Source organism: Diprion similis, chromosome 4, assembly GCF_021155765.1.
Source record: "Diprion similis isolate iyDipSimi1 chromosome 4, iyDipSimi1.1, whole genome shotgun sequence".
Classification (NCBI taxonomy): domain Eukaryota; kingdom Metazoa; phylum Arthropoda; class Insecta; order Hymenoptera; family Diprionidae; genus Diprion; species Diprion similis.
In genome coordinates, this window is record NC_060108.1 from 18,016,188 (window position 1) to 18,043,902 (window position 27,715).

Below are 27,715 nucleotides of genomic sequence, written 5' to 3' on the forward strand. Positions count from 1 at the left end.
TCGATTTGTGTCGTTATAGTCGTAGATAATACCTGTGGCTCGATACGATCTCTCCAGTACAAAGTCTAAAAACTAAGATAACGATACGATTTCGTTGAAACGCCAATCACTGGCTATACCTATACACCTATAACCTACCAAGGCTGTACGAGTATCGAAATATTGGCGGTACTATAAACGAAACAGTTTGAATTTCCCGCCGGTATAATTCGAAAGTAGCTACAGGTGCTTTTGGCGCGAAATACAAACCGCGCGTGAGATTTGCCTGAGTAAAAAATATGCGGAAAGTGTTTAGAACCGACTAGTCGTAGTCGGAATGCGAATGATAATCATGTTTGTTTATGTAACTTTCGTAATCAGTAGCAAAGCGCCGATATGCCACATGGTAAAATGATGAAGTGCGTGCGCAGCGTGACGCACGAAAGGTCTGGAATCGTGTGCGATTGAACGCGCTGCGTACTGGCGCTTGCGTTAAAACTGAAAAATTTGATTCAGCTCCGATCAACAGAGAGCAACAACGATGAAAGGGGAGAGAGAGAGAGAGAGAGAGAGAGAGAGAGAGAGAGAGAGAGAGAGTCGAGGGGTAAGAACAAAGACGGAGAAGTTAGAGGCCGTTCGCCAACGCGCACTACGGCAGCACCGCACAAGTTTAGGCGACGTAGTTAAAGACTTACGCGTGTATGCGTGCGCGTGTCTGTCGTGCCTTAAAATCCTTCGGTCAGTAGCGCGGCAACGATCGTACGTAGAAGTGCGATATCAGTATGAGTAATGAGTGTAACCGCGTGCGAAAAGTTTTGACATATCGCTCCCTAAGTTTGGCGGTTTTTTCGTTTCTGTTTTTAGTGATCAATCTTTTTTCATTACTTTTCATTTCTTTTCTTTATTCAACGGGATAAACTATTTGTCGCAATGTTGTTACGGTGTTGATTTCACAAATTCGAGGTGGATAAAAATTCAAAGAAGTTAAACGAGCGGAACGGAGCAAGGAAGCAAAAAAACAACAACAACAAAAACGACAAAAATAGAAAAGGAAAAACAACTCGCTAACAGTGAATGGTGGGAACATATGTACATCCCCCCCCCCCCCCCCCCCCCCCCACGGAGCGTGATAGAAGATGAAAGAGAAATTTCTCAATAATCGTCGAATGAAAAATTAAAAAATAATAAATTTAAATTTAAACTAAAGTTAAATATATAGTGAATAAGTAATACGCCTGAGGTAAAATAATATACAGATTAAAGCGAAGTGTGATGACAGTTTAGGCGTTACTACGTGATCGAATTTTGGGAATAATAATTGTATTTAAGCAATGAGGTGAGTTATGCGTATAAAATGAAATCGTCTTTTCTATACAACCACGTCTCTGCACATTATTTCGCTTCGCGTGACGTAAAATGAAAAATATTTATTTTACGCATGCGTGAATATGATAGATTATACATATATGTAATATACTACGCATGTACTAAACATTTTACACATATTATTATCCATATATACTCACGCACACACGCACAAACATATTATACACATGACATTAGACGTATTTAATAAACGGAAAACGCGAGAGATTTTTGCCTTCCTTACCGACCGTAACGTGTCCCCCGATGCATCGTATTAGGAATAGAAACTTTTTTTCAAACTAACTATGACATACCTACGAGATAGAAGACTCGGAATGGCAGGGGGGGAGGTAAATTGCTATTTTATGAAAATCAGTGTCTCGCGGCGCGTCGATATTACATACTTATTAAGAGTTTTAGATTAAAAAGATCATGTTTCACTCGAAATGTAGCAACATAAGATATACCATAACAAGTATGCGTGTAAAATTATACACGATGTTTAAACAAACAGGGCTCCCCGTGATATGAGTTATGAGTTTTTTTTTTTTTTTTTTTTTTTCCTTGTTCTTTCAATCTATGATTACATAATGAATTTGTTGTTTACTCGTGAAAAATTCCTACGCGTGTCCGGCAAAACTGAAGCAAGCCAAAAAAACAAAAAGAAAAAGAAAAAAAAAACCCAGAAAAAGCCCTAAATAACTAAATAAAAGTGAAATAGTAATAATAATAAAAATGTATATACCCAATTAAGAATGAAATAATATTCGCAGGATGAATAACGGTAAAATTAGAACGTCGTATAAATTTTCCGTATATTGATCCATAATCAAGGGAATAGTTGAAATTTATCGTAACGTGAATAGGTAACAGATTTAAAATAACAATTCGCTGATAGTAATGCGGGGAATTTTAGGTGGAAAAACATTAAGATATCGGGAATTCCTCATGACTTGACGACGAATATTTGAGTGTCCTATCTACAGGTATACACTGTAAGTATGTATGAATGTATGTATGCATAGTGTATACCTATATGTATAACTGCAAAACAACATAACCGCTGCATGGATCTGCAAACGGTTTAAACACACACTCACACAGGCGTCGTTACGCAGACAGAGATAAATGAAATGTAACTTTCGTACGTCGAGTTGTTATTGTCAAGGACTTGGAAGCGTCGCAATGTAAGGTGCATGCGGTACAGCATTCGCGTCACACGCACACGTCGTTTCTTATACAGAGTCTGTATGCCTATTTGGTAAGATAATGTAAATGCGTTAAATGCATACATTATATGCACATATTATACAAATATATTGCAAGGAAAATATTTAGAAAAAGTAGAATTATTCGATTTTTCATTATTTGAATAAACTATTGCACGAATAATACGAGAATAGATAGAAATTACGAAAAATACAATGGAATTTTTTTTTTTTCTTTCTTTCTTTCTTTCTTTCTTTCTTTATAACAAGTTATTTAAATCCCATCCTCATTGGTATCTCAGGAATTTTTTTCATTTTTACATAAAATTTTATAAATTTTCTTGACAAAAATCGAAGGCGTCCCGTTGAATGAAGGTGGACATTTTTTTTTTTTTTTTTTTTTTTTACCAAAAACGGCGATAATGACATTAAAAAATTTTTCCTTTAATTTTCTGATTTTTTCTTCGGAAAGTAAATTAAAGAAAAAAAAGAAAAGAAAATTAAAAAAAAAAGAACACGGTGTACTAAAAAGTTGATATATTTTTATTTTTGTAGAAAATACTTTTAAGACATATTGAAAATTGAAAAAAAATCGAATGGGTCATCAAAAAAACGTCGTTGAACTGACATGGAGTATATATATAATACATACCGAGAAAACAAGTTTTCCCCATGTTATTTCCATGAGAAACTTCTATCACAAAACGAATCCTCTATCCCAGGTTGAGGTAGAAATCTGAAAAAATTATGCAATTAATTTCGGATTATTTGAAATAGATTTGGGGGGGGGGGGGGGGGGGCGAAAAATATTCGTCGACACTCTGAACAAGGGACACCCTAACCTACATACATATATATATATATATTGTGTATGAAACGCACGCGTTTTCAGATAAACATCACGTAATTGCATAATCATATTGTACTTTTTTATCTTAAGTATAATACGTACGCGACACTGATCTATCATGGTGTAGGTATATAATATATGGAACGTGTAACGTACGTGTAGATACCTGTATCGAGTGCATTATTTATAGCCGCGAAGTCGTTTAGGAAGAGTTAACGATTACTCGAGTACGCCTGTATAGATATACATATATATAGTTAATGCACCTCGATCACAAATAGTAATAATCATCTAGAGCTAAACTATACGATTGTTCGTCTCTCTTTGCATACGTGCGAAGTGTACGTTCTTTTTCTTCTTCTTCTTCATCTTCGTCCCCTTAATTTTTCCTTCTGTCTTCGTGAATTAATATTGTTATATTAATTTTGTCCAACACAAGCATATCCATCGTGTATTGCCGTACTACGCAGCGGCGTTTATTTGGGTTAAAGAGTTTTTGGTTATATATATATATATATATATATATATATATTAGTCAGTGCGGATAATTAAAATAAAAGCAAGAAAGCAGCGAGCCACAGCGTTGCCCGCGGTCTTATTCCTCGGCTCGATCGGAAAATAAGCTTTTCTCTTTCCTTCTCTCTCTCTCTCTCTACCTTGTATCTATTTTCAAAGCGAAACGACGCCGGCGGATCTGCATACGTGTGTCACACGTACGTCTGCAATATTTGTACCTTCCGCGGCATACGTACTTACACCTATTACACCTAGATATTGCATGTATATTGAAGCCAAGAGTGTCACGGTGAGAAAAAGCAACAACAACAACAATAACATTAACAATATTAATAATAATATCTCGAAGCGAATCCTTGAGGATTTTCGCATTTTCATCTCTTTCCCGTTTTCCCGTTTTCCCGTTTTCCCGCTACATTTTCGGCTACGATAGAATCAAACGATACTTTTTCAATAATAGTCGATATATGTACGTATGTGTCTACATAGGTATCCATATGAGTTGGATAAAAGTAATTTGTTTCAAGTTCGTTTCTTTTCTTTTTATTTTTCACTCAATATTAGGTAAAACAATACGCGGCATAAGATTCGTTAACTTTGAAATCAGAAATCGCGAAAGTAAATTTCAATATATAATCTATTTTATAATCTAGCAAGAGAAGTGAAATAACTAATATATAATAAAAATGAGTAATAAAATCATAGCAAAGTAAAATTAACATCTGCGTGATCTCAACGTTACAAGGTATTACAGTGCGACATAAAATATGCGGATGCGTGCACCTGTAATGTTATTTTAACGACACAGGACTTTACACAGAAAAAAAACAAACAAACAAAACAAAGTATTAAAAGAAATTTTATGCGTTATGAAATTCGTAATTTTTCTTGCGCAAATAGAAAGTAAAATGAGATAAAAAATTGAATGAAAAAAAAAAAACAAAAAAAACACAGACGCAACAGGAATGACCTATTTGCAAGTATAATATTAAAAACAAAGAGGCAGACGTTAATGAACCTATAATCTTTGTACGTATTATACCTGATGGTGCTTAGAAAGGCAAACGTTACATACATGTGCATGTAATATTTATACGTGTAACTATGATAGTATCAACAATTATGTAGCGCATAAATATTACGTATAGTATAGATATATACAGGCATATATATTGTATACAAGCTAGTATTACTAGTTGTACTTGAGTCGAGGAAAACAAGAAGATATATATATATATATATATATATATATATATAAATGTCTATTATACACATGAATGTAATACACGAGTGAACGTGTACCTACTGACCATTTTATGCTCGCGGTTTTAGAAACTAGCAGAGATAAGTATTTCCGGTTTCACGGTTGCGAACTATTTATTTATTTATTTATTTGTTTTTTTTTCCGTCCTCCTCACTTCAGTTCACTTCCTTTCATTAATTAATTTCATTTAATTTCAAACCGTTCGTTTCCTGATTGCCTACTATCTCTCTATCTCTCTCTCTCTCACTCCGGTTTTCTCTCCTCGTCCCTCGCTATCGTTTCACGTTACTCACGCCGGACGAAATGCGTGGAGATACATCCGTATCATTCCGAGTTCCTACTGTATAAGTATTGCAGTATAGAGAGGCGCCTACGCGGGCGGTGATCATGTAAAAAATAATAAGCTACGTAGTACAGAGAAAATAAACCTATATGTATGTTACATACGTGTAACCTAGAGGATGGGACGGAGTCCTCGACGGATCGAAGAGGAGAAGGCGCCTCCGGCAACAGCAAACAGCAAACAACGAACAAACCAACCGAATAACAACAAACCAATGAATGTCGGTACATTAGTTATGTATATACAAGGTAACACGCATACCTTATTGCACATATTATACCCGTGAAGCAATATTATCATCTAAAATATCGTGGAAAAGAATAAACTTTGCGCGCATTATTATAAGTTGTATTTAAGCTAGGTGTGGTGATGATAATATTCTTTCGAAATTAGGTTAAAACTAAGTAAAAATAAAAACTAATCATCCACCTAAGATTTTCCATTGCGATATATATATACCTATATTCGTAAAACTTACGAGTTTCGCCTAGGGAAAAATCTTTAGCTTACGTACTATGCAAAACAATATTTATATTATTGTACATGTATAATGGTCCCTGCAGCAACATAAATCACCGTATGATATATATATATATATATATATGCATATACGACATACACTTGTCGCAAGAACCGCGGGCGTGGTTTAAAATAAATATCACCAATATTAAGCCTATTTATAACCGAGCCAGCGCTGCAGCCTATTTCGTTACACGTATTGGCTTATATATTTTGGCGGACATTTCAAAAAATGTTTTTCGCACCGCGTGTGCTTACGCTTACTTTAATACGCGTACCGCCACGTACGTACGTGTGTGTATGTGTATCAAGTATATATGAATATGTGTGTGAGGATATGTACTACGTATCGAGATATTATAACCGTGAACAAATAACAAGTTGTTGTTTTTATTATTTCTTTTTACAACTCTTATAATAGCCGACTGCAGCGGCAATTTATGCAAATGGCCTCGTTCGTGTTTTCGACGTTTCTGGATATAAATGTAGTATAGCTATCTAACTAGAATAATAGTGATAATGATAATGATAGTAATAATAATAATAATAGCCTCGATCCTTATGCCAATGGAAAAAATTGCTCCGCTTGTACTGCAGCGAGAAATATCACAATAAACGTTGTGACTTGTCTCGTTTGTATTTACAACTAACAATAAGAAGTGAAATAAAATACATACACACAAACATTGACGAAATAACGTTAAAAGTAAAAGAGAAAATGTGTGTGTCTATAAATGGACCACAAAATTTGGAATCTTGTTTACATATCATGTTTTTTCGTTACATTTGTTTCAAATCGTTGGAATTAATTTATTCCGGACCACGCTCGTGTAATAATTTCTAATCTCCATCGCTTTTTTCTATTGACAAGGTTTTGGGTCGAATATTGCATTTAAATGTTCGAATAAAATTGAACGTTAACTCGTAAAATTCGGTTTGCAATTTTGCGAGAAAAATTAGAAAAAAAAAAAAAAAAAACAGAAATTCAAATGTTAGGTTGTTCTTTTTACACAGAATAGTCCTCACGATATAATTTCTATATTGAACAAAGCGCGAATAAAATTTAAACATACACAGTAAACATTAATTTTCCGTACTTTTGAAACTGGCCAATATATGTATATTTTACGTAATTAATCAATAATACATGTGAGAATTTTTATTTATTTATGTTTTATTTTATTTTTTTTCCACCGAGTCTAAATAAACACGCCGTGTACAGAGAATAATGGATAAACAAACAAGTTTATGGATAGGCAAATAAATCCTTGATGGAATTCTAAAAAAAAGCTGTATGCCTGTAAATAGGTATAAGCATGTCATGTTTGAAGGAAAACTAAAGAAAAAAACAAAAAAAAAAAAAAAAAAAAAACCAAACGAAACGGATTATCTTCTTGCGTCTCGACGAAGTTAAAGCAAAATTGAAAAACAAAATAGGTACTAAAAAGCATAAAAGGAACAGACGATATAAATATATGTATATATTAGGGTGGTCCTTAAAAAAGGTCATCTTTGAATTTCGACCTGTAAGTCCGTCAAATCGGCAAATTTAAAAAAACTAACGACCCTCCTTTACAGTGCCGAAAATCAGCTAATATCAATCGATATAAATAAACATGGCAATTTACACAGTAAACTCTTGTTCACTCAACCCGTTAATCCGATGATTATTCAAATATCACTACCGGTGCATAAATTATCGATGCAATCTTCTAGAATATTTCCGAACAAAATCTACGTTACTAAAAAAGAAAAAGAAAGAAAAAAAAAAAAATTAAAAAAAAAAATTCCAAATTCAACACAGCATTACAGCGTTTTATTTTTTCATAATTTAACATATTTACGTGGCATGTTTATTTTAATTAATCGTTTTCGAGTGTCGAATGAAAAGGGGGGGGGGGGGGGGGGGGGGGGGTAACAAAAAAAAAAACTTGGAATTTTTATTAGAATCATGATAGAATGTAGAAAAAAAATTCTCCGCATTTTTGATACAGTATAAACGTTTACGTGTATAATTTATAATACATATATTACGATCATTCATATTAATGCCTATATATATATATATGTATAACGTTAAAAATCATACAAATTGATGTTATACTGACAATTTTTTTCTTTTTGTTGTTCCTTCTCACAGGACATTAATGCATGTGCTAAAAATGTTATTTAAATATTTCAATACTTTTACCTTGCAATATACATATATTTATATATATATATATATATATATATATATATATATAATATTATATGCATGTGAATCGTAATGGCAAACGCTTGCTATTACTTGTATACGTTCCGGACCGTTACAACAGAGATGCAGAGTTGTCGCGGATGCGGTGGAGGAGTGTCGAGAAGAGAGAAGATGACGTGAATGGGGGTTAGATAGGTTAACAACCCCGCCTCTCGCGTCGAGAGAAATTCCAAGGCGCCGCGTTAACCGCGAGCTTAAGCTCATCGTCAGACTGCAGTTTGTTTACCTATCCGTTCCCTGCTTCCCACCATGCGGCATGCGTACATAAATTATAGCTATAATGTGCCTGCTTATGTCTAACTCCGAGATTAAACAAGATGGGGGAAGGGAAGAGAGTTGACGGAGAAAAAAAAAAGCGGAGGAAAAAGTTCGCGGACCATTGCATTAAGGTGATGTACTATTTCTACCTTTACCGACCGAGCAAACTCACCCTTTTTCATTCTATATGAAATAAACTAAACCATCGGAACAGGTTCAAATGTCACGGGCGGACGATCGTGAGAGCATCTTTTATTCGAGGAATTATTGTTATTCCTAGTTCTCGTCTGGCTATCTCGATATTTCGTTAAAACAGTCTCAAGATGGCTCGTTTTAATCCTCATTCTTTCCAGAATTTCGGAATTACAGGAATAGTATCAGGTGTCAGAAAAGCAGAAATTTTTTTGACGATTTTACGGATATGAGTAGCTTTCAAAAATTCTGCTACAAAAGAGCGATCCACCGTAGAAATTTAAGCCCTTTCCGTTAGTTTGTTTATTTAATAAGGGAAGAAAAACTGTGAGTTTGCTCTGTCGGTAAGGGTAGGAGTACCACATCATCTTAACAATACACATATTTATATTCGCATTGGAGTGTACACGTATATAGATAGATCTACCATATATATATATATATATATATGTATGTATGTACGTATGCATATGTGTTGCACTTTATTCGCGGGTATATTTTGAGCTTGGAGAACGAATGCGGAATACCCGGTATAATGTATTAAATGCAAAACACACTCCACGTCGCTGGTGTAGCGAGGCAATATTCAATAACAAACTCTTACATACTTTTCAGTGCATCAAGGAAATATAGCAGAAATAATTAAAAAACAATATTGTATACAAAAAGTGAAAGAATATTTTGGAATAATATTGATACTTTCGCAACTGCAGCCTGCTGCTGCATTCCTACGTGTGCAAGAAACACAGAAATCGTGTCTTGGATAAAAGCGTGAGATATTAGAGAAGAGATGATGCAGGAATAAAAATTTTGTGAAAAAAAATTAAAAACATTGTTTCGAATTCTTATCAATTGTTTCAATTATCATTATTGTTATTATTGTATATGAAGGGGGAAAAAGTATTGTGTTCTTGTATGAATTCGTCGAAAGTAATTATTTCACAATTTTCTGTATCTATAAATCTAAATCCACCAAATGTAAAAAAGTTTCCTTTTTAATCGAAGAAAATTTACGAAAGGTTACAAATTCTTCGAGAACTTGGTACTCGAGAAAATTTATGGTTTTGAGAAATATGAGAAAGTTTTGAGATTCGATGTAGGTACATATTACTTTTTTTTTCTTTTTTTTTTTTCTTGTTCCTGTGTTCGATTATGTTTTCCATTTCGACACATTTTTTTTTTTTTTTATTTTCATTGCTATTATTATACACTACATAAAAGAAAGATCCAGTCCACTCCGACTTGAAGTTTAAGAATTTTGATACGTGACAGAAAATATTTCACATTTTTTAACTATAGCATCGATCAATACATATTTGTTTTTAAAAATTCTAGACAATTCATATGGATTCGAAGAATTTCGAGCCAAGAAAACACACAAACTGAATGTCTTCGAGAGTGAAAACGGTCCTATAAAAAATCGCGAGCCAAATCATAGATATGAAGGGTCAGGCCCAGGTCCAGTTGGCATGGAATACCCCATACACAAATGGCGATATCGCGTTATCGAAGATATCGAGCATTGTTTATCAAGGCACAATTCTTCTGGCCAGCATTCATATTGCCACGCGTATTATTTATATTTCATTGTTATACTATTGCGATAATTAATATTTTTTCAAAACACGTGCAGCCCCTGCGCCTATCGCGAACCCAATTAACGACATCCTGTTTTATGTTTATTAGCTTGCTAACTTGCCCACGCACCCTGAACGTAAATTACACCCACCAACGTACAATGCACGTGTATAACACACTGGTCAACAGTGGTTTTGTCGCCTTTGATATTTCAGTGGCCTTAAGTAAGATTTGACGTCAACGAACCCCTAGGAGTAAGCGTGTGTATATATATATATATATATATATATAGTTTTCCAAAATTGACCGCAGTCGTTTGTTTTATCGAAACTTTCATATATTACTGAGAAAAAGCAATAATTAGATGGAAAAAAGTCGATATTTTTTTAATCCTCGAAGTTTGTAGAAAAAAAAAAGAAAAGAAAAACGAAAGAGAAAAACTACTACACGGCTTGACAAAAAACAAAAAATCATTTTTTTGGTCCCCCTAGTAATTTCTTTCTTGAATTATAGTCTTCGAAAACGTCTAAAAAAATTCACTAAAACCAGACGGAATCTGATGTATATACCTAATCACAGTTTTATTCGTAAATTTAACGTTCTCGTAGATTGAAATTGGCAGATAAAAAAATCAGAGCAAGGAAAAAAACTTCTTTTTTATTTTCGTTTATCTGTGTTACGGATCAACATACACATCATGTTGATAGGATATGTATAAAAAAAAATTGACGATAAAGGAAAAAGGTCAATGTATAGCGAAGAAAAATGAAATCTCGCGTAAAACCACAATCACTCGTCATTCATGCGGTAATTGTATTTATATACACAATATGATATTGTACGGCATAATTGCCGTATATACGTGGATGTCACCGTATCACATACGGAAATCGTTAATAAGACGGACTTTTACGTAGACTTATAATAAAAATCTTACCGCGTAAAATCTTGTACTTATACGCTATCATTCATTCACACGTACACGCATACGTTCGTACATCTACATGATGGATGCCGATTCATTCGACACGATAAGGTGTTGTTTACTTGTTTTTATGCTATGCATGTATATATGCATACGTCCATACAACATATGTCCTCTCTCTCTCTCGCTCTCACATCACTGCCAACTGCTCGATGACGAAACATAATTTAATAATTGCGATACAGAGCTGTGGGAATTTTTCGCCTAATTTTCACGACCATTGCAAAACAAAAAAAAAAAAAAAACAACAAAAAAAAAATCATTTTCATAAACATCGTCACACTATATAACTACTATAATAATATGTATACATGTGCCTTGTCACATGCAGATGATCGTTCAAATCGAATAACGAAATTTTCCTTTTCATTACTATATACACACATTATTTCCTAATTAACGTGAAGTTCTGGTAAATACTGCAAAAGTATAAGACGACGATCGAATAATTGCATATTATACACTAGTACACATTAGGGTGGCCGTTGAAAAAAAAAGTTCATGCTCCAACTTAAGAAATCTTGAGCTTACCTTGAAAAAAGAGATTCTCAAAGTTTTAATGCTGTACCTCACTATTAAGGGGCACCGATAGATTTTTAAAATAATATTTGTTCAATTATTTCTTTTCTTTCAATTCATTTTCCTTGTAAAATAAGATTTTATTTTTTCTCGTACCCCGGAATTTTCGGGAACGATTCTTAAGAGAAAAAAAAAAAAAATTTCTTAAATTAAAAATACTTTTGGAAAATTGCTAATATTTGAGTGAAATAGAGTATTGAAACTTTGAGGATCATTTTTTTTTCAAGATGGTACATCCGTAGGTGTAAAGTATACGTTATATTCACGTTACAACCAACGACGACGACGACGACGACGACGACGTTGTCTACAAAAGTACATGTAACGTCGGTTCAACATCCGACTCGGATGACATCAACACCTGTAACGTTTCAAAGATAAGAAGCTCGTACTCCTGACCAAGAAATGCTCCTGTAATACATATACATATACATATGTAATATAATACATATGTATATTAGGGTAGCGCAAAAAAACCGACAATTTTTTTTTTTTCAGTCTCGTGTGACAAAATGTTAGTTTTTGATGTTTTAAGAGCCCACTCCAAAGAACGGTTCAAAAAAATTTTTTTAAAAGGTCGCTCCACATTTTTTAAAACGTCAGAATTCGTCAAAATCGATTTCTTTTTTTTTTTCTCTCTCTCTCGTTACGGTATAATTTTATAGACAAAAAAAAAATAAGTTTCCGAAAGTTTCAGTTCAAAATTTGAATTTTGAAAGGTCGCTCATAATTTTTTTCAATTTTTTGGTGCATTTCTTTAGATCTTTTCGAGCGACCTTTTAATATTCATATTAAAGTTTCATAAATTTTTTTTCTTTAACTCAGTAAAAACGAATCGATAACAATACACCACGACATGAATTAAAAATCAAACAAAATACTGAAAATATAATTTTTTTAATTTAATTCTCTGACGATTTTTGAGATTTTAAAAAATTTGGAGCAACCTCTTAAAACTTGTTTTTTTTTTTAGCTGTCCTTTGGAGTGGGCTCTTAAAACATCAAAAACTAACATTTTGTCACACGAGACTCAGAAAACAAAAAAAAAAAAAATAGTCGGTTTTTTTGCGCCACCCTAATGTATATATTACGCGTGCGTGTGCATGTATTGAAGAAATACGCAAGAACGTAATTCCGTCGCTTTTTGTCATCTATCGTGCCTTCCTTTATTGTTCCTTATCGTTTTACTACAAATAATAACTAGCACGTCATGTCAGAGATGATAATACAAGTATATACATATAACGTATATCCACTGCCGATCGCACAACCACTTGACGACCACGTGCGTATTCGACAATTATTATTATTATTCATTAAACTACGTGCAATTTCATAGTGTAATGTATACACGTATAGTATGTCTATATCTAATCCACGTCAGCTGACGACACGTGTGTCGCCGGTTACTGTACACAGCATGTATTGTAAATAGAAAAAAATAAATTATACAGATAGAGAGCTAGACGTATATGTGAAATAAACAAAAGTTTTTTTTTTAATTCTTTGGCTTCGAATAGTTTAACGAACGTTTCCTGTTTTTAATTCAAGTAGGGTTATTATTTTTACTAATCTTTGTAAAACGTTTGATTTTTGGATCTCGACTAATTCAACGTAGATTTATAATTTTTTGTTTCTTTGCTGTCAACGGTGAGTTCGAAATAAAAATAAAATTGAAAATGTTCACGGTTATAACGTAGACAATTTATTAATAATTATTAAGAAAAGAGGGTGTGTGTATATATATATATATATATATATATATATATATATAACAGAGCGATAAATATATTTGGACTAATGAATGTATATTATAAAAAGATTAATAATTATATAATATTACATTATTAAAAAGAAGTTCGAAGAATTTTATTGTTGCGTCTCCTGCTGTTCGTAAATATATGTATGTATATACAGAAGAGTGAGGAAAAAACCAGGGTATTTAATTTTTATTTGTAAAGTTGACGATGCTTTGATCTTTGTTCTCGGTTTCCGAAATGCTTTTACCACGCTATCGGTTTGTTTGATAAACAATCTAATCTGATGTTTAAATGTTTTTTTCCCGCTCCGAAGACCGTTTGAAAATTATAGTGTATAATTGTATTTATATATATATAATTTATATCTACGTATAAATAAATTACATACAATCGGATCAGAATCGAATCGTGTATAATAAAGTTTGTTGAAACGACGGCTCGTTTCAATATAAATGATACAAAGTCATCGCGATTGTTAGATTCACGAGCCGCTAATTAATCCCCAGGCAACCGTCTATCGTATTATTTATTATTATTATAAATTTACTCTAACTGTATTATAAACATATATACTCGTATTGTACACATGTGCTGTAAACAACGTGTGTACTGCATACATAGGTATTTGTGTATAATACAGTTATATTCATACGCATAAGTTATAGCCTGGCAGTATATACATACATACATACATATATATGCATATCTAAATCAATGTTATCGCGAAATTTATCGTTCCAAGCATAAACAATTAATTAGGATTTCAAAACTCTGCCGCCTCAAGGAGAATTCGCGTCGCGTATAAAAGTCTCGTTTCTTCTTCTTCTAGCGTAGGTCGCGCACGTGTCAATTATTGCCTAGCTTATAAATAGGTGTATACGTTACATAGGTAATATTGCAAAAAAAAAAACGAAAGAAAGAAAAAAATGCGTCGTTCATTCGGATCGATAAAAGTGTTTCGAGATTTCGAAAGGTTGGAGAACCGAATTTATTATTAATATTTTTCAAATATGACTGCAGAAACGTTAGATATGGAATTAATTATAAAACGGATGCAAATCTACGTAACGTATAAAAGAAAAAAAAAAAAAAAAGAGTTGCACATCTTTTTTTCATAAATACTTTTCACAAAATTTGCCAATACTTGATCAAATCTGTACGCACTACGTAGGAAAGGGTGTGAGACAAAGTGAGCCCCTTAAGAAAATAATGCCTAAAATTAGAATATAAATTTTTTTAGAGTAATTATGATTTAGAAGCTGCAGGTTAAACAAGTAATTGAAAAGCGAGAAGAAAAACGAATGAAATATAAATTTGTATTTTTTTTTAGACGTACATTTATGAATTTAATGTATGTATGTATGTAGATAAATGAAAACGCCGATCAAACGTCCAACGCTTTAGTTTATTTATGTTTGTTTGTCTGCAACAATCGCTAAACACATCAGGTATACATGCAGGTCATTTATATATGTATATGTATATATATATATACATACATAAATGCAGGCGCACGTAAAACAATATTTTAATACTACACATACTCGAGTTTCGCATGCAGGCATACCTCTAAGTTCTATACACTGTATAAATAATTATGAGAGGCATGGTTGCATACTTTAAACAATTTATTCAGCTGCCGAATTTCCAACTAGACACATGTTCTATATCAGTAACATCAACAACAATTATTGCAATTCTTTTACACCCAAGCTGCGTGTATCTCGTTTTACATGTACCTATATTACTTCCATTATTTTCTACAAATAATTTATAACTACGTTAGTTAAAATTGTTTCTTTTATTAACTTCGACACTGATTTATCCTCTTTAATTTTTCAATATTATATTCATCTTATCATTTTTTTTTTTTTCTAAAATTCTCGAATTTCCTCCATGTAAAATGTGTAAAAAGTTTAGACAAGAATAAGTGCGATATTCCTTGAAAATATATACGGGAATAATTCAAGTTAAAAAATTAACTTTTATACCACTTTTGAAGTAAATATTAAAATTTGTTTCCTTAAAATTTTTCAAACGATCACCCCAAGTTTTCACAATTCGAATTGATCGATAACATAAATCATCTATTATTAGTCTAATTCAGTAAATCAAGGCTAATAATTATAAAATCCATTTATTTTTCTCGACCGGGTTTCACATTTCACGATCTAGTGTTCTAATCATTGGATAGCGAAAATTTATTTCTCCGCCACGAGTTGGCACTGAAAAAAGTCCGAGGATCAAGTTTCAACTGTTGGGTGTATCAGAGACAAATCGGCTAGACTGTCTGGATGAAAAGTGTTATTTGCTGTGTTATTTCTGCGAATGGTATAAGAAGGCGAATGAAGTTAATGAAACAATATCCCTAATGTGTAATACAGCAGGAATGCTTTCGTCATTCGTCTTCGCGTTCGGTATCATTGGCGAATATAACATTTTTCTCTCTCTCTCTCTCTCTCTATTTCTCTTTTCCTGACTTTTGACTCAGCCATTTAACCTGTCAGGCCGGTTAATCCCTAAAGCAGTAGACAATTTACACGTGGAACCACTTAAAGTTTTGAACACACACCACCTCTCATCTTTATTGTGTATTTATGATATCCACTCGCGATAATGAAGGCATTCTGCAATGACACAGAGGGAGGGTATGTGGGATATCAGTATACTATGTTTATGTGTGTATATATACATATATATATAAACGCGATATCATTACTTTCCTACATTGTGTGTTTAACCACATGATACGCCCGAGTGAATTATATCGATTATACATTACTTCCGTAAATTAATTCTAAACTTTGTACACGTGCTTAAATATACCTGAAGCCGAAGTAAGAGTTAAATTGTAATAACACCGTTAAAACGGTGACGTGAATTTACAGAAATTTGGAAACATTATACATACATAATATTTATTCTTGTTAAATCAAAATCTATTTTATCCCGCGACACGATCTCGACGATAATTATTACAGGATAATAATTTGACATAAGAAGGACGAGGAAAAAAAAAATATATTTAAATCTTGCAATATTCACCAGTTTCTCGTGTTTTTTTTTCTTTTTCTTTTTTTTTTTTTTTTTACTTCTGTCGTCATTGTTTCGGTACATTAATTATTTCTCTCCGAAAAGAAACTCAGGGTTAAGAAATTAAATATTTTCCGCAGATCGGACGAAACGAGAAAATCAATATGGCCGCTGCGGCGTTGATGCGCTTGCAATTTTATTTCGGCAATAGAATCGTTTTTAGCGCCTTTCGATTGTCACGTCACACATATCAATTGGACCGAAAAAATGACAAGAATGATTTCCGTATGAATTTCGTCATTACAGAAGTCTCGAAATCCAAAAATTCAACTTGCGAAAAATGATCTAATACTTGACGTCTCTTATCCGATTTTTATTTTTATACCCTCCCACTCCCTCCCCAGAACTGATAGTGTAACTACACCAAAACTTATTACCCAATAATAATTAATTCTTGCCCACTTTACAAATGTTTCGGGATATTACAAATTCTCAATGAATTACCCATATTATATACATATACATATACATATATATCCCTCATATGTATATTCTTTTCCGTACTTTTATCGAGAGTCACCATGCATCACGAGTTCCTGCCAACAATAGCTAACGCAACAAAACACTCGGGTCGATAGTAAGTTTTACACAGGAATTTGTCTCGTAATTCGTTTCAACTATTCATATAAATCAGAAGTATAGAGAAGAAAAAAAAAAAAAAAAAGTAAAGTTAGAAATAAAACGACAAAAAAAAAACAACAAAAAACACGTCGATGCACACGCGTGAGATTTTATAAATTTAAGCGCGATATTAAACTCTCAGCCGCAATTTTTCTTTCTGTTTCCGAACCAGGGACACTCTCTTTGGACTACATATGAAAGTTTCTCTCTCCCCCTCACTCTCTCTCTCTCTCTCTTTCTCTCTCTTTTTTACTCTCGCTTTCCTCTTCTCCTTCAAGTTATATTAATAAACTTTATTGTCACCGTTTTATTTTCATCCATACTATGCCGGCCGCGAAGCACATACTTGCCCCGCGATCTTAGCACTCATACAAAATAACGTCGCGGTCCAGCTCTGTAATAAATGATACATATTTTCACACACACACACACACACACACACACACGCACACGCACACACATACGCATGTCCGATATGTATAACGCCCACAATATCATAGAATTGGCTATGACTGCGTGTAACGAGCTGCGACAGTTTCTATAAGAAGTTTATACACTGTCTCAATTTTTTTTTATCACGTTGAAGTTAGTAACGTTATCGTAATACAACGAATTATGATGAGGAAAAATCGTTATTTCGCATCCCTGGCGTTGTTTGAAATTCAGTAAACATTAATAAAACAAGAGATACTCATATTTTGATATATCTTACAATTCGTTCATCCGGTCATCGCGAGGATAATAAAATAATGAATTTTCTCTCCAATATTTCGTTCCAATAACCTCACAAACTTCAACGTCGTAATGTTATTTACTCCACTATTTCTATTTATCTCCTGTCCCTAATTCAATACACTATAGTAGCCAATTTTCTTGATTTTATTATCGAATCATAATTTTTGCCAATATTGATCCAACCTGTCACGTCGCATGTGTATATATTAGAAATGATTTTTCATATCTACAACAACTGTATACTTGCACCTGTACAATTTAACTGTACATTAGCACCTTTATACGTCGACACTTTTCGTCGAATTTTTAGAACTCGTCATTACACGTGCGAAAAATGTCAACTTTAGCCGGGATTAAGGCCGTTGAATATATAACGTGTATATATATATATATATATATATATATATATATATATATATATATATATATAATAGAATAGTATAGGTATATTATATACAAATATACCCAGTCCATGGCGGTGCGGGTGGAGGGAGGGGACTCAAGGCTTTTGACAAACGGATAAACAGCTGGCATTTTATAAGACGATGAAAAAATAAAAGAAAAACAAACAAACTCAAAATTGCCTGAGCTGTTGACTTAAATATTATTCAGCTATTGTGTATGTATACACACACATATATATATATATATACACACACACACATATATTCTTGAAGTTTCGATGCGTGTGTCTGATGCTTAGGTATAATAAACTAAATTACAAAGAATAAAGAAGGGGGAGAAGAAGGAAAAAAGAATGAAAAAGAAAAAACCTCGAAAGTAACACGGAATGTACGTGAATTTTTCAACTTATTGCATCTATATATGATATAACTCTTATACATATAATAATATACATATAGTACAGTTATTTATTATTGTTATTACTATTATTATACGTCACATCTACAGACATCTGTATAATTATTTTTATAATCCGCTGTAGAAAACTTCTTATAAAATCTTACGAAAAAATACAAAATTTCAGCTGTTTATCCCTTTGTCAAAAGCTTTGATTATACCTATTATATATAGTATATATATCCATATATACATATATGCAGATATAAAACTTCAGTATATTAATCACGTTTAAACGGATTGTTACGAAATTGTTAAATAGGTATATGTAGAATGAGGATAAATAGATACATAGAAATAATATGCCGACAATCATCTCCAGCGTACACTTTATCTATATCAATCGCACAATTACATCTCGGCTGTGTGATATATGTATACATATATGTATAAGTGTAATACATAAAAGACTCTATTGGCAAATCGGGGCTCAACGGTCAGTAATATAATCGAAATAAAAATGAAATAACAGCAACGAAATGAGATACATATTTGTATAATAGACTAATTTCGATGAAACCTTTTTTTCAAATATTTCTATGCTATAGAAATCCCACACTTTTTCCAAGTTTCCGAAACAATCCATCAATATCTATTACGCAAAATCTATTTACACAACCTTCATGTTCTTGTCGTATTTGTCTTTCCTCTGTTCTATTCGTTGATTCAAAGTTTTGCCATTGATCCTATAAATTTCAACAGGTAACGACGAATTGACGAAATGTTTCAAAGTCCAGGGTGTCTTTTATACCTCCTGGCCGTCTGCGCGATGCTGCAATTCGGCCATGGTGATCAGTGCTTAACGAGGCGTATATTCAAAGGTTAGTACCTCCGTAAATATATTGTTTACAACGAATCATTGCGTAACACTTGTCATCCACCGACAACAATAACTGGTCGAGAAGATAAAGAAGATGTAATATTCATTGTACGCTTCTCAGAACGACGCGACGAGGCTGAAGTTCGTAACGTTATCGTAACGATGCTTTGAGATAAAATCACGGTTTTTTTTATTTTTGCAAAGATTTTCAAGTAACTAGGATTGGAAAGTATAAGTTTGTTTTGTTTCATTACGGTTTACTGAATTTCAAACTGTTCAAAAATTGTGAAATAACGCTTTTTCCTTGGCACGAATTGTTACGATAACGTTACTAACTTCAACGTGATCGTATTGACTATTTACGCGTCACACGGTGTGTAACAAGTCGATGAAATTTTTTTGTCAATAAATCCCACGAAAAAATGTACATATATATATAATCGGTTAATTGCGAGATTCGTTTTTCCTCATTCAATTTTGCAAATTCAATTATTATCACTGTGGATAAAAATTTCATGCAGCGCACAGGTATAATGTGTATAAATGACGAACAGCAACGTACTAAAAATTCCAGAAGTAACGCCGAAGCGGATCGTTCAATCGGAAGGAAAATCATTGGACATCAGATTCGAATTATCGAGACGAGTAACGCAGCGTTTGACGTCCAGAATAATGAAAATATTCCTGACCGAGGTGCTCGGTTACTCGGCCGTTTCGCTAGTTGAAAAAGACGATCATTTTAACGCAGCGGAGGTTTTTGGTAGACTGTCGGAAGCCCAACACCCTGAAAGCATGTGAGTTCACGTAAGAAGTAAAAAAAAAAATGAATACACAAAAAGATGAATCGAAATTTAGTCATTAAAAACGACAAAGTATCGACTAACCGTATAGGTATATCGTGATACGAAGAGAAATCTAATAGCAACTAATAATAGCAATTAATAAGCAACGATATATTATTCAACGATGATCATTCATTTTACAACGAATACCAAAAAGAATAAAATTTCGTTGCCTGAGCATGATTATGAAATCATTAGACCGTGACGATATTCTCTCGTGAGTAAGGAATATTAATTTCTTTTCAATAAAACCACCTCCACCACTACTACTACTACCATGATTCCAGAATACCGGAAACAATGGTGAACATGGAAGTGTGGCTTCCAGTGCAAACGGACACAGCAGTTTACATGGAGTACTACCACGTAAAGGAGTGCGGTTTTGCGGCACCACCAGGCTACTTCGGATGGTTCGTGCCGCGAAAATTGTGGAAATCGAACCGGATGTCAAGCAGCTGGGAGATGTTCGCTGATAGCGAAAGAGCGTCAAATTTTCAACCAGAGAACGAGATCATCGACGAAATAAAAAAGGCAACGCTGATACCGGGCTCCAATTACCAGCATTACTGCACCCAGAAGGATAAATGTCAGGAAGGATTTTACGTGCCGGATCGATGCGCGAAAAAGAAAAGTAGTTCTTCAACGAACACGTTACTCGGTGATGACGAGGAACGAGGTGTAACGGATAGTTGCGCCCTCCTGCTGACGAGCGATCCCGACGTGACGAGTTTCGTCAAGGATGACATAGAGCGTCTGAAATTGTACGTCAAGGTCGCCTGGGTAGGTCCGCATTTAAAGAACCTTACCGAATGGATCACAGATCGATACGCGGGCTCAAAATCCAACAGATCGTTGGTCATACTTCACTGGAATCCCAGCGACCTTGTACCGAGTGATCGGGACTTCGTATCCGTTGATTTTCCAAGATGTGACTTGAACGACGAGAAGTGTCCCTACGGTTCGAATAGATTGACGAAGCTGGTCTGGGCCGAGCTTGAAAAGATAGCGAAAATCGCTTACCAGACGATAAAGAACGCGTATTTCAACAGTAGCATGTATCAGGATCTGATCGCCAGTTACAACAACGACACGTCCGAGGAAAAGGTCGCCTGCGATTGGCTCAACAGAAATCTTGAGTGGACGTTGAAGAACTGGGGAACCGAGGATAAGAACAAGACCGTCCTTACCATAGGAGGTATCTTTCCGATGACCGGCTCATCGTACAAGGCTAGATCGATCCTGGTAGCGGCAAACATGGCAACGGAATCCGTCAACTCCAACAACACCATCCTCAAGGACTACAGCGTCGACCTCCTGGCTCACGACGGACAGTGCAAGTCGGACATGGTGATGAAGTCGTTCATTGACTACATCATTTATCGGTACCAGACGCTGATCGGGATCCTGGGTCCAGCGTGCTCGGAAACCCTCGAACCGTTGATCGGTGTCTCGAAGCAGTACAACACCATGATAGTCAGCTACAGCGCGGAGGGTTCGAGCTTCGATGACAGGACGAGCTATCCTTACTTCTTTCGCACCATTGGCGAGAACAAGCAGTACAAACACGTCTACCTTCAGCTGTTGGAGAAGATGGGATGGCGCAGGGTGGCCGCCCTGACTGAGGACGGTCAGAAGTACACCGAGTACATATCACACATGCAGGACTTTCTCCAGGAGAACGGAATCACGTTTGTCGACAATGCTAAGTACCCGAGGGATAGGGAGATCGACGTTATGCGGAGGGTGAGTTTTCATGTCTATGATTATTCTTCTTCTTCTTCTTCTACTTCTTCTTCTTCTTCGATAATTATGAAAAATATTCCATTGTGTTATGATTCGGAAAGAGAGCATCGCGGCGTGCATGGTATCGCGTTCAATGTGTACAGCTGCGATAACATAATTCACTTAGGTACACACAATACGATATGCAGTGAAAAAAAGCGAGCGAAGAACAGCGACGGGTACAACAACATTGGTTTGATGTTGTTCCTCTCATTCTCCGATTCCGAAGATAAATTATTGTTGTTTGTTACAGTATTTGGATAACCTGAAGAAGAAACGAGCGAGAATTATTATAGCCGACGTTTACGACGAAGTCGCGAGGCAAGTCATGTGCCAGGCTTACAAGCTGGAAATGACTGCCTATCACGTGAGTATACCTTAATGTTATAATAATGAAGAGAATTAGTTTTCACTCTGAGTTTATTTTTGCACATTCTTTTTCTCACCCGTCTCCTCGGCCAAACGAATAACCGTTACACGTACCATATCGAAGCATTTAAAAACACGACTCGCGACGACGAAATAGTTTTTCCGTTCTTTGGAGAATGTAAAACTATTACCTAAAACCGTGTATATCGATTCTACGGAATATGTTTATTAGATGAAACGTCCTCGAGCATTTGAAACGAAACGATTTGATTCTAAAATTATTCCAAAAACTCTCCGCTCACTTTCTTTCAGGTATTATACGTGAAAACGTGAAGTTTTTGAATCAGGAATAGAATATCCAAACATTAGGGTTTCGTCGTAGTATTCTTTGGAGCGAATTTCAGAAATCTCTATTAACACGAAGGCCAAAAGATCCTACGAACGTAATTTCCGCAGGGTTACGTCTGGTTCCTTCCGTTGTGGTTACTACCTGGTTGGTACGAGACGGAGCGTTACAACGCCGAGGGTGAAACTGTGCCGTGTTCTAACGCAGAAATGGCGAAAGCTGTGAACGGCTACCTGGGAATAACGCACTCCTTTTGGGCCCCGGACGACGAGATTATGCAGGAAAACATAACGGTGAAAGAATGGCGTCAACGTTACGAAGCCAAGTGCGAGAAGCAGAATCTTCTGCCGTCCGATTACGCCGGTTACGCTTACGACGCGACCTGGACCTACGCCTACGCGATGGACCAGCTGCTGGCAGAAAACGAGAGCTACGTGTTCGCTCTTCACCACGAACAAACGGCGAAGAGACTCAAGGACATAATAAGCCGCACAGACTTCTACGGAGTGTCAGGAAGGATAAAGTTCCTTGGAGGAGCCTCGCGGATATCCGTCGTTGAAATCGTTCAGCACGTCAATAACGAGACGAAGAAAATCGGCCTGTTTCATCCCAACGTATCGGACACTCACAACGAAGTTATGGGCGGTCATTTGGACCTCAATATGTCCGCGATAGTATGGCTAACTGGGGAAAAACCTGACGATGGAACTTTGAAGCCAGACAAATGCGTGTTTTCCAGTATCGCCGAACTTCTCGATGTAACCTGCGAAGTTGCCATCATCATCGTAAATATCATCGGTTTTAGTTGTCTTGGCATCCTACTCATCGCCGGGTTCGTCGTGATAAAGAGAAAGTTAGTACCTTACGTTATATTACAACGAATACGTCGTCGTATAATATTTTATCCAAACGATCTTAACGACACTTCGAACGAGGCTGAAGTTAGTAACGTCAACGTAACGATACATCATGAGAAAAAAAATCTGTGTTGGATAATTTTAGGATGACTTTCAAGGAATTGGATTTTCAAAATCAATGTATATTCTTTTCATAATGGTCTACTGAACCTCAAGTTAGGTAACTTCATCCTCGCGTGACTTCGATTCACCGCCAAACGTTACAGACAATTAAAGTACTTTTGTTACTTTTCCTAACTTGTGTGAAAATAAATAGTCGTTTGCTTTTTGTTGATTCCGCATTGTTTTCTCCAGATACGATGAGAAAGTTCGTCTGCACGAGAGGTACATGAAATCGCTTGGAATCGACTTGCTGCAAACGGACACATCGGGTCTAGATAAATGGGAAATACCGCGTGAATGTGTCGTGATAAATCGCAAGCTTGGTGAGGGAGCTTTCGGCACCGTTTACGGAGGCGAAGCTTTCTTCGCGGAAAAAGGATGGCTCGCCGTGGCGGTAAAGACGTTGAAAGTTGGAAGTTCGACCGAAGAGAAATTGGACTTTTTGAGCGAGGTCGAAGTGATGAAGCGTTTCGAGCACAAGAACATCATCAAACTTCTCGGCGTCTGTATTAAGTGCGAACCGGTTTACACGGTTATGGAATTCATGCTGTACGGGGATTTGAAAACCTATCTCTTAGCCAGGCGTCACCTCGTCAACGATCGCAATTACGAAGAATCCGATGAAATATCTAGCAAAAAATTAACCGCTATGGCTCTCGATGTGGCAAGAGCTCTCAGCTATTTGGCACAGCTGAAATACGTTCACAGGTACCAATTTTATTAAATTCGATTCAATTATACTTATTGTCAGTTACATACAAAATCGAATTACTTTTTTTTCACATACGAATCATAATCGCACTTCAAATCACGAGAATCGACAAGTTTTCAACGTAAGGAAAATTATCAAAGATCGGTATATAGATTTCGTTTCTACAAGTCTCGAGAGGCGACGATAGAAAGTAATACATTTATTTATCCAAAAACTAACGACAGAACAAAAATTTTCCGAACCAAAAAATCAAAAACCGGTACTACGATAATATTATTCAATAACCACACTAGTAATCATAACGTTTATAATAGTTCGGTTAATGAACAGACTGAAGACGTGTAATAAAATTGTTTACGCACCGGTATCGACGACGACGTGTTTAGTTAGTTATTTTAGATCAGATTCCCATTAACAACAACGCGGGCTTCGCTCGGTGTGACTCTATACATACATGATATATATAGGTATATATATATATATATATATATATATATATATATATAGCTAAGCGCGTTGTCGTTAATGGGAACCTGATGTATACATAAATATGTACAGATATATAAATAATTACATATAGGCGATAGTATGATTTCTCCACATTATTATGCACGTTCGTTGGTTTATTCCAGAGACATAGCATCGCGTAACTGTCTGGTGAATGCTCAACGTGTTGTAAAATTGGGTGACTTTGGTATGACTAGACCAATGTACGAGAACGACTACTATAAATTCAACAGAAAAGGTAAGCAGCAACAAGTGATAACTGACGATGAAACAGGTTTATCCCTCCTGTCCGCCGACCCGATTCAACGGTTGAAGTCAGGCGAGATTGAAGTTAGTAACATTGTCGTACATATATGTATAACGAAAGATTTTGAAAAAAAAAATCACTACTTACTTATTTTCACAACGACTTTGGGTGAATGAAGATTTTTGAATTGAGTATGTTTGTAGCTTTGTTACGGTTTACTGTATTTCAAAGAATTCCAAAAATCGCGAAGCAACGGTTTTTCCTATGCATACCGCGTTGCGGTAACGTTACTAACATCAACATCCGTGTTTCAACATAGTGAAATTGAGCGAAATCCATGAAATTCAAATTCAAGGAATGCTACCGGTGAGATGGATGGCCCCCGAATCCCTGGGTCTGGGAATATTCACACCAGCATCCGACGTGTGGTCCTACGGTGTTCTACTCTACGAAATAATAACCTTCGGAAGTTTTCCTTTCCAAGGTTTGAGCAACAACGAGGTACTGGAGCACGTCAAGACGGGACACACGATAACCATTCCATCTGGAATAAAGGCTCCCCTGTAAGATCTTAAAAAATAGCTTCGAATGAACCACTTGAGAAAGTCGAACTCGTTTCATCCAGAATTATGTCCAAGTGTGTAATATTTACTTCTTCTTTTTCTCGGTCGGCGTTCAAAGGGAAAACCTTATACGTTCCTGCTGGAAAATCGACCACAAGTTGCGACCAAACGCGCCGGAAATCGTCGACGTCCTCGCCACAAATCCGCGGCTGTTATCGCCGTGCCTTGACGTCCCCTTGGCGAGTGTGCAGCTCGAGCACACGGGTCAAGTCGACATTCAGCTGCCGGAAAAGTTCCGTAAATTTTCTGTATCGATGAGGAGATCGTCGCAGAGCGCGGCTTCACCGTCGTCGAGAACACTGACGACTTCCGTCGTGAGTTCCAAAACGCCGCTGATGATGGGAATCGAAGATGACAGAAGGACCATCGGAAGTGGTCGAGAATTGAATCGCGACAGTTTCATAAGCGCGAGACCATCAGGCTTTGGTAACTTGACAGAAACGACGGGGGAGAGTTCAAGGCCTTTGCTGATGACGGATAACGGCGGACTTCCGGTTGTCGAGAACTCCGATTCCGATCAGAAATCCAAATACCTCGAATTGCAGCGTTTCGTAAGCGGCGGAAATTCCGCGGACGGTGGTGATAAAATTTCGGCGAGATACGTGAACATGCGACCGGGAATGGACGCGGAAATTGCCGGAATATGCGAGAAAAACGTTGATCATGGCAACGTTTTTTCGACGACGACGACGACGAAGACTCCCGAAGCTCGTGCCAACGGCGACGTTACCGAGGGGCATGACCCCCTGATTCAACGCGCACCTTTCCTTTGACGTCACAACCCTGTTTTGTCACATTGCGTGCAGGATTACGAACCTACGATTAAACCAGTGTCACGCCTTCTTCTAGCCCAATTTATCAATTTTTGTGTGCGATGTACGCAGGGTTATGAAATGTGCAAACGTGTATACATATACAGTACAAGATGCGCGTCCGTCACATCGTTAATGGCGCCATTAAGGTGTATTATATTTGACAAATTAAGGTAGATTGTTTGCCCGGGCAGAAATTGAGTCGTTATACATATAACAAGAATGATAAATTAAAATGCAAGTGACCTATAAAGCGTGAGAATATTTATAGGCGTCAATCGACATTCGAGAAATACTTTTCTTTCTCAACGATCTTTGTCGAAAATCGATCACAGGAAAGCCACGATGTTGAATATACGTATATGTGAATCCCTCGAAATAATTTTTGTACAAAATCACACTACCTCAGAGGGTTATTCAACTTAGGAGAAATGATTCTTCCGCCTTAGAAGGTTTGAAGAGTATATATATATATATATATATATATATATATATACACATGGCAGGTGTACAACAATTTCCACAGTATTTATTTATTTGTTTATTCAAGACAAATATTGACCTTTTTAATATTAGTATCTCAAAACTTTGGAACTTTTCTACAGTCTCAGGAAAAAGAAAGACAGATTTCGTAACGAATTTTTTTAATCCTTTCCTTGTTGTATGAAACAAT

At 35.7% G+C, this 27,715-nt stretch overlaps 1 protein-coding gene across 1 annotated transcript; it reads left to right on the forward strand.

Moving 5' to 3' along the window:
• The first annotated feature begins 1,183 nt into the window (after nucleotides 1-1,183).
• Nucleotides 1,184-27,372, forward strand: LOC124405374. The gene is made up of 10 exons (XM_046880213.1): nucleotides 1,184-1,315; nucleotides 19,666-19,784; nucleotides 20,358-20,577; nucleotides 20,913-22,368; nucleotides 22,661-22,774; nucleotides 23,233-23,975; nucleotides 24,334-24,849; nucleotides 25,486-25,598; nucleotides 25,963-26,170; nucleotides 26,289-27,372. Exons 2-10 carry the CDS (start codon nucleotides 19,685-19,687, stop codon nucleotides 27,001-27,003), a joined length of 4,185 nt encoding a protein of 1,394 aa, XP_046736169.1. The 5' UTR covers nucleotides 1,184-1,315; nucleotides 19,666-19,684; the 3' UTR covers nucleotides 27,004-27,372.
• Nucleotides 27,373-27,715: the final 343 nt, after the last annotated feature.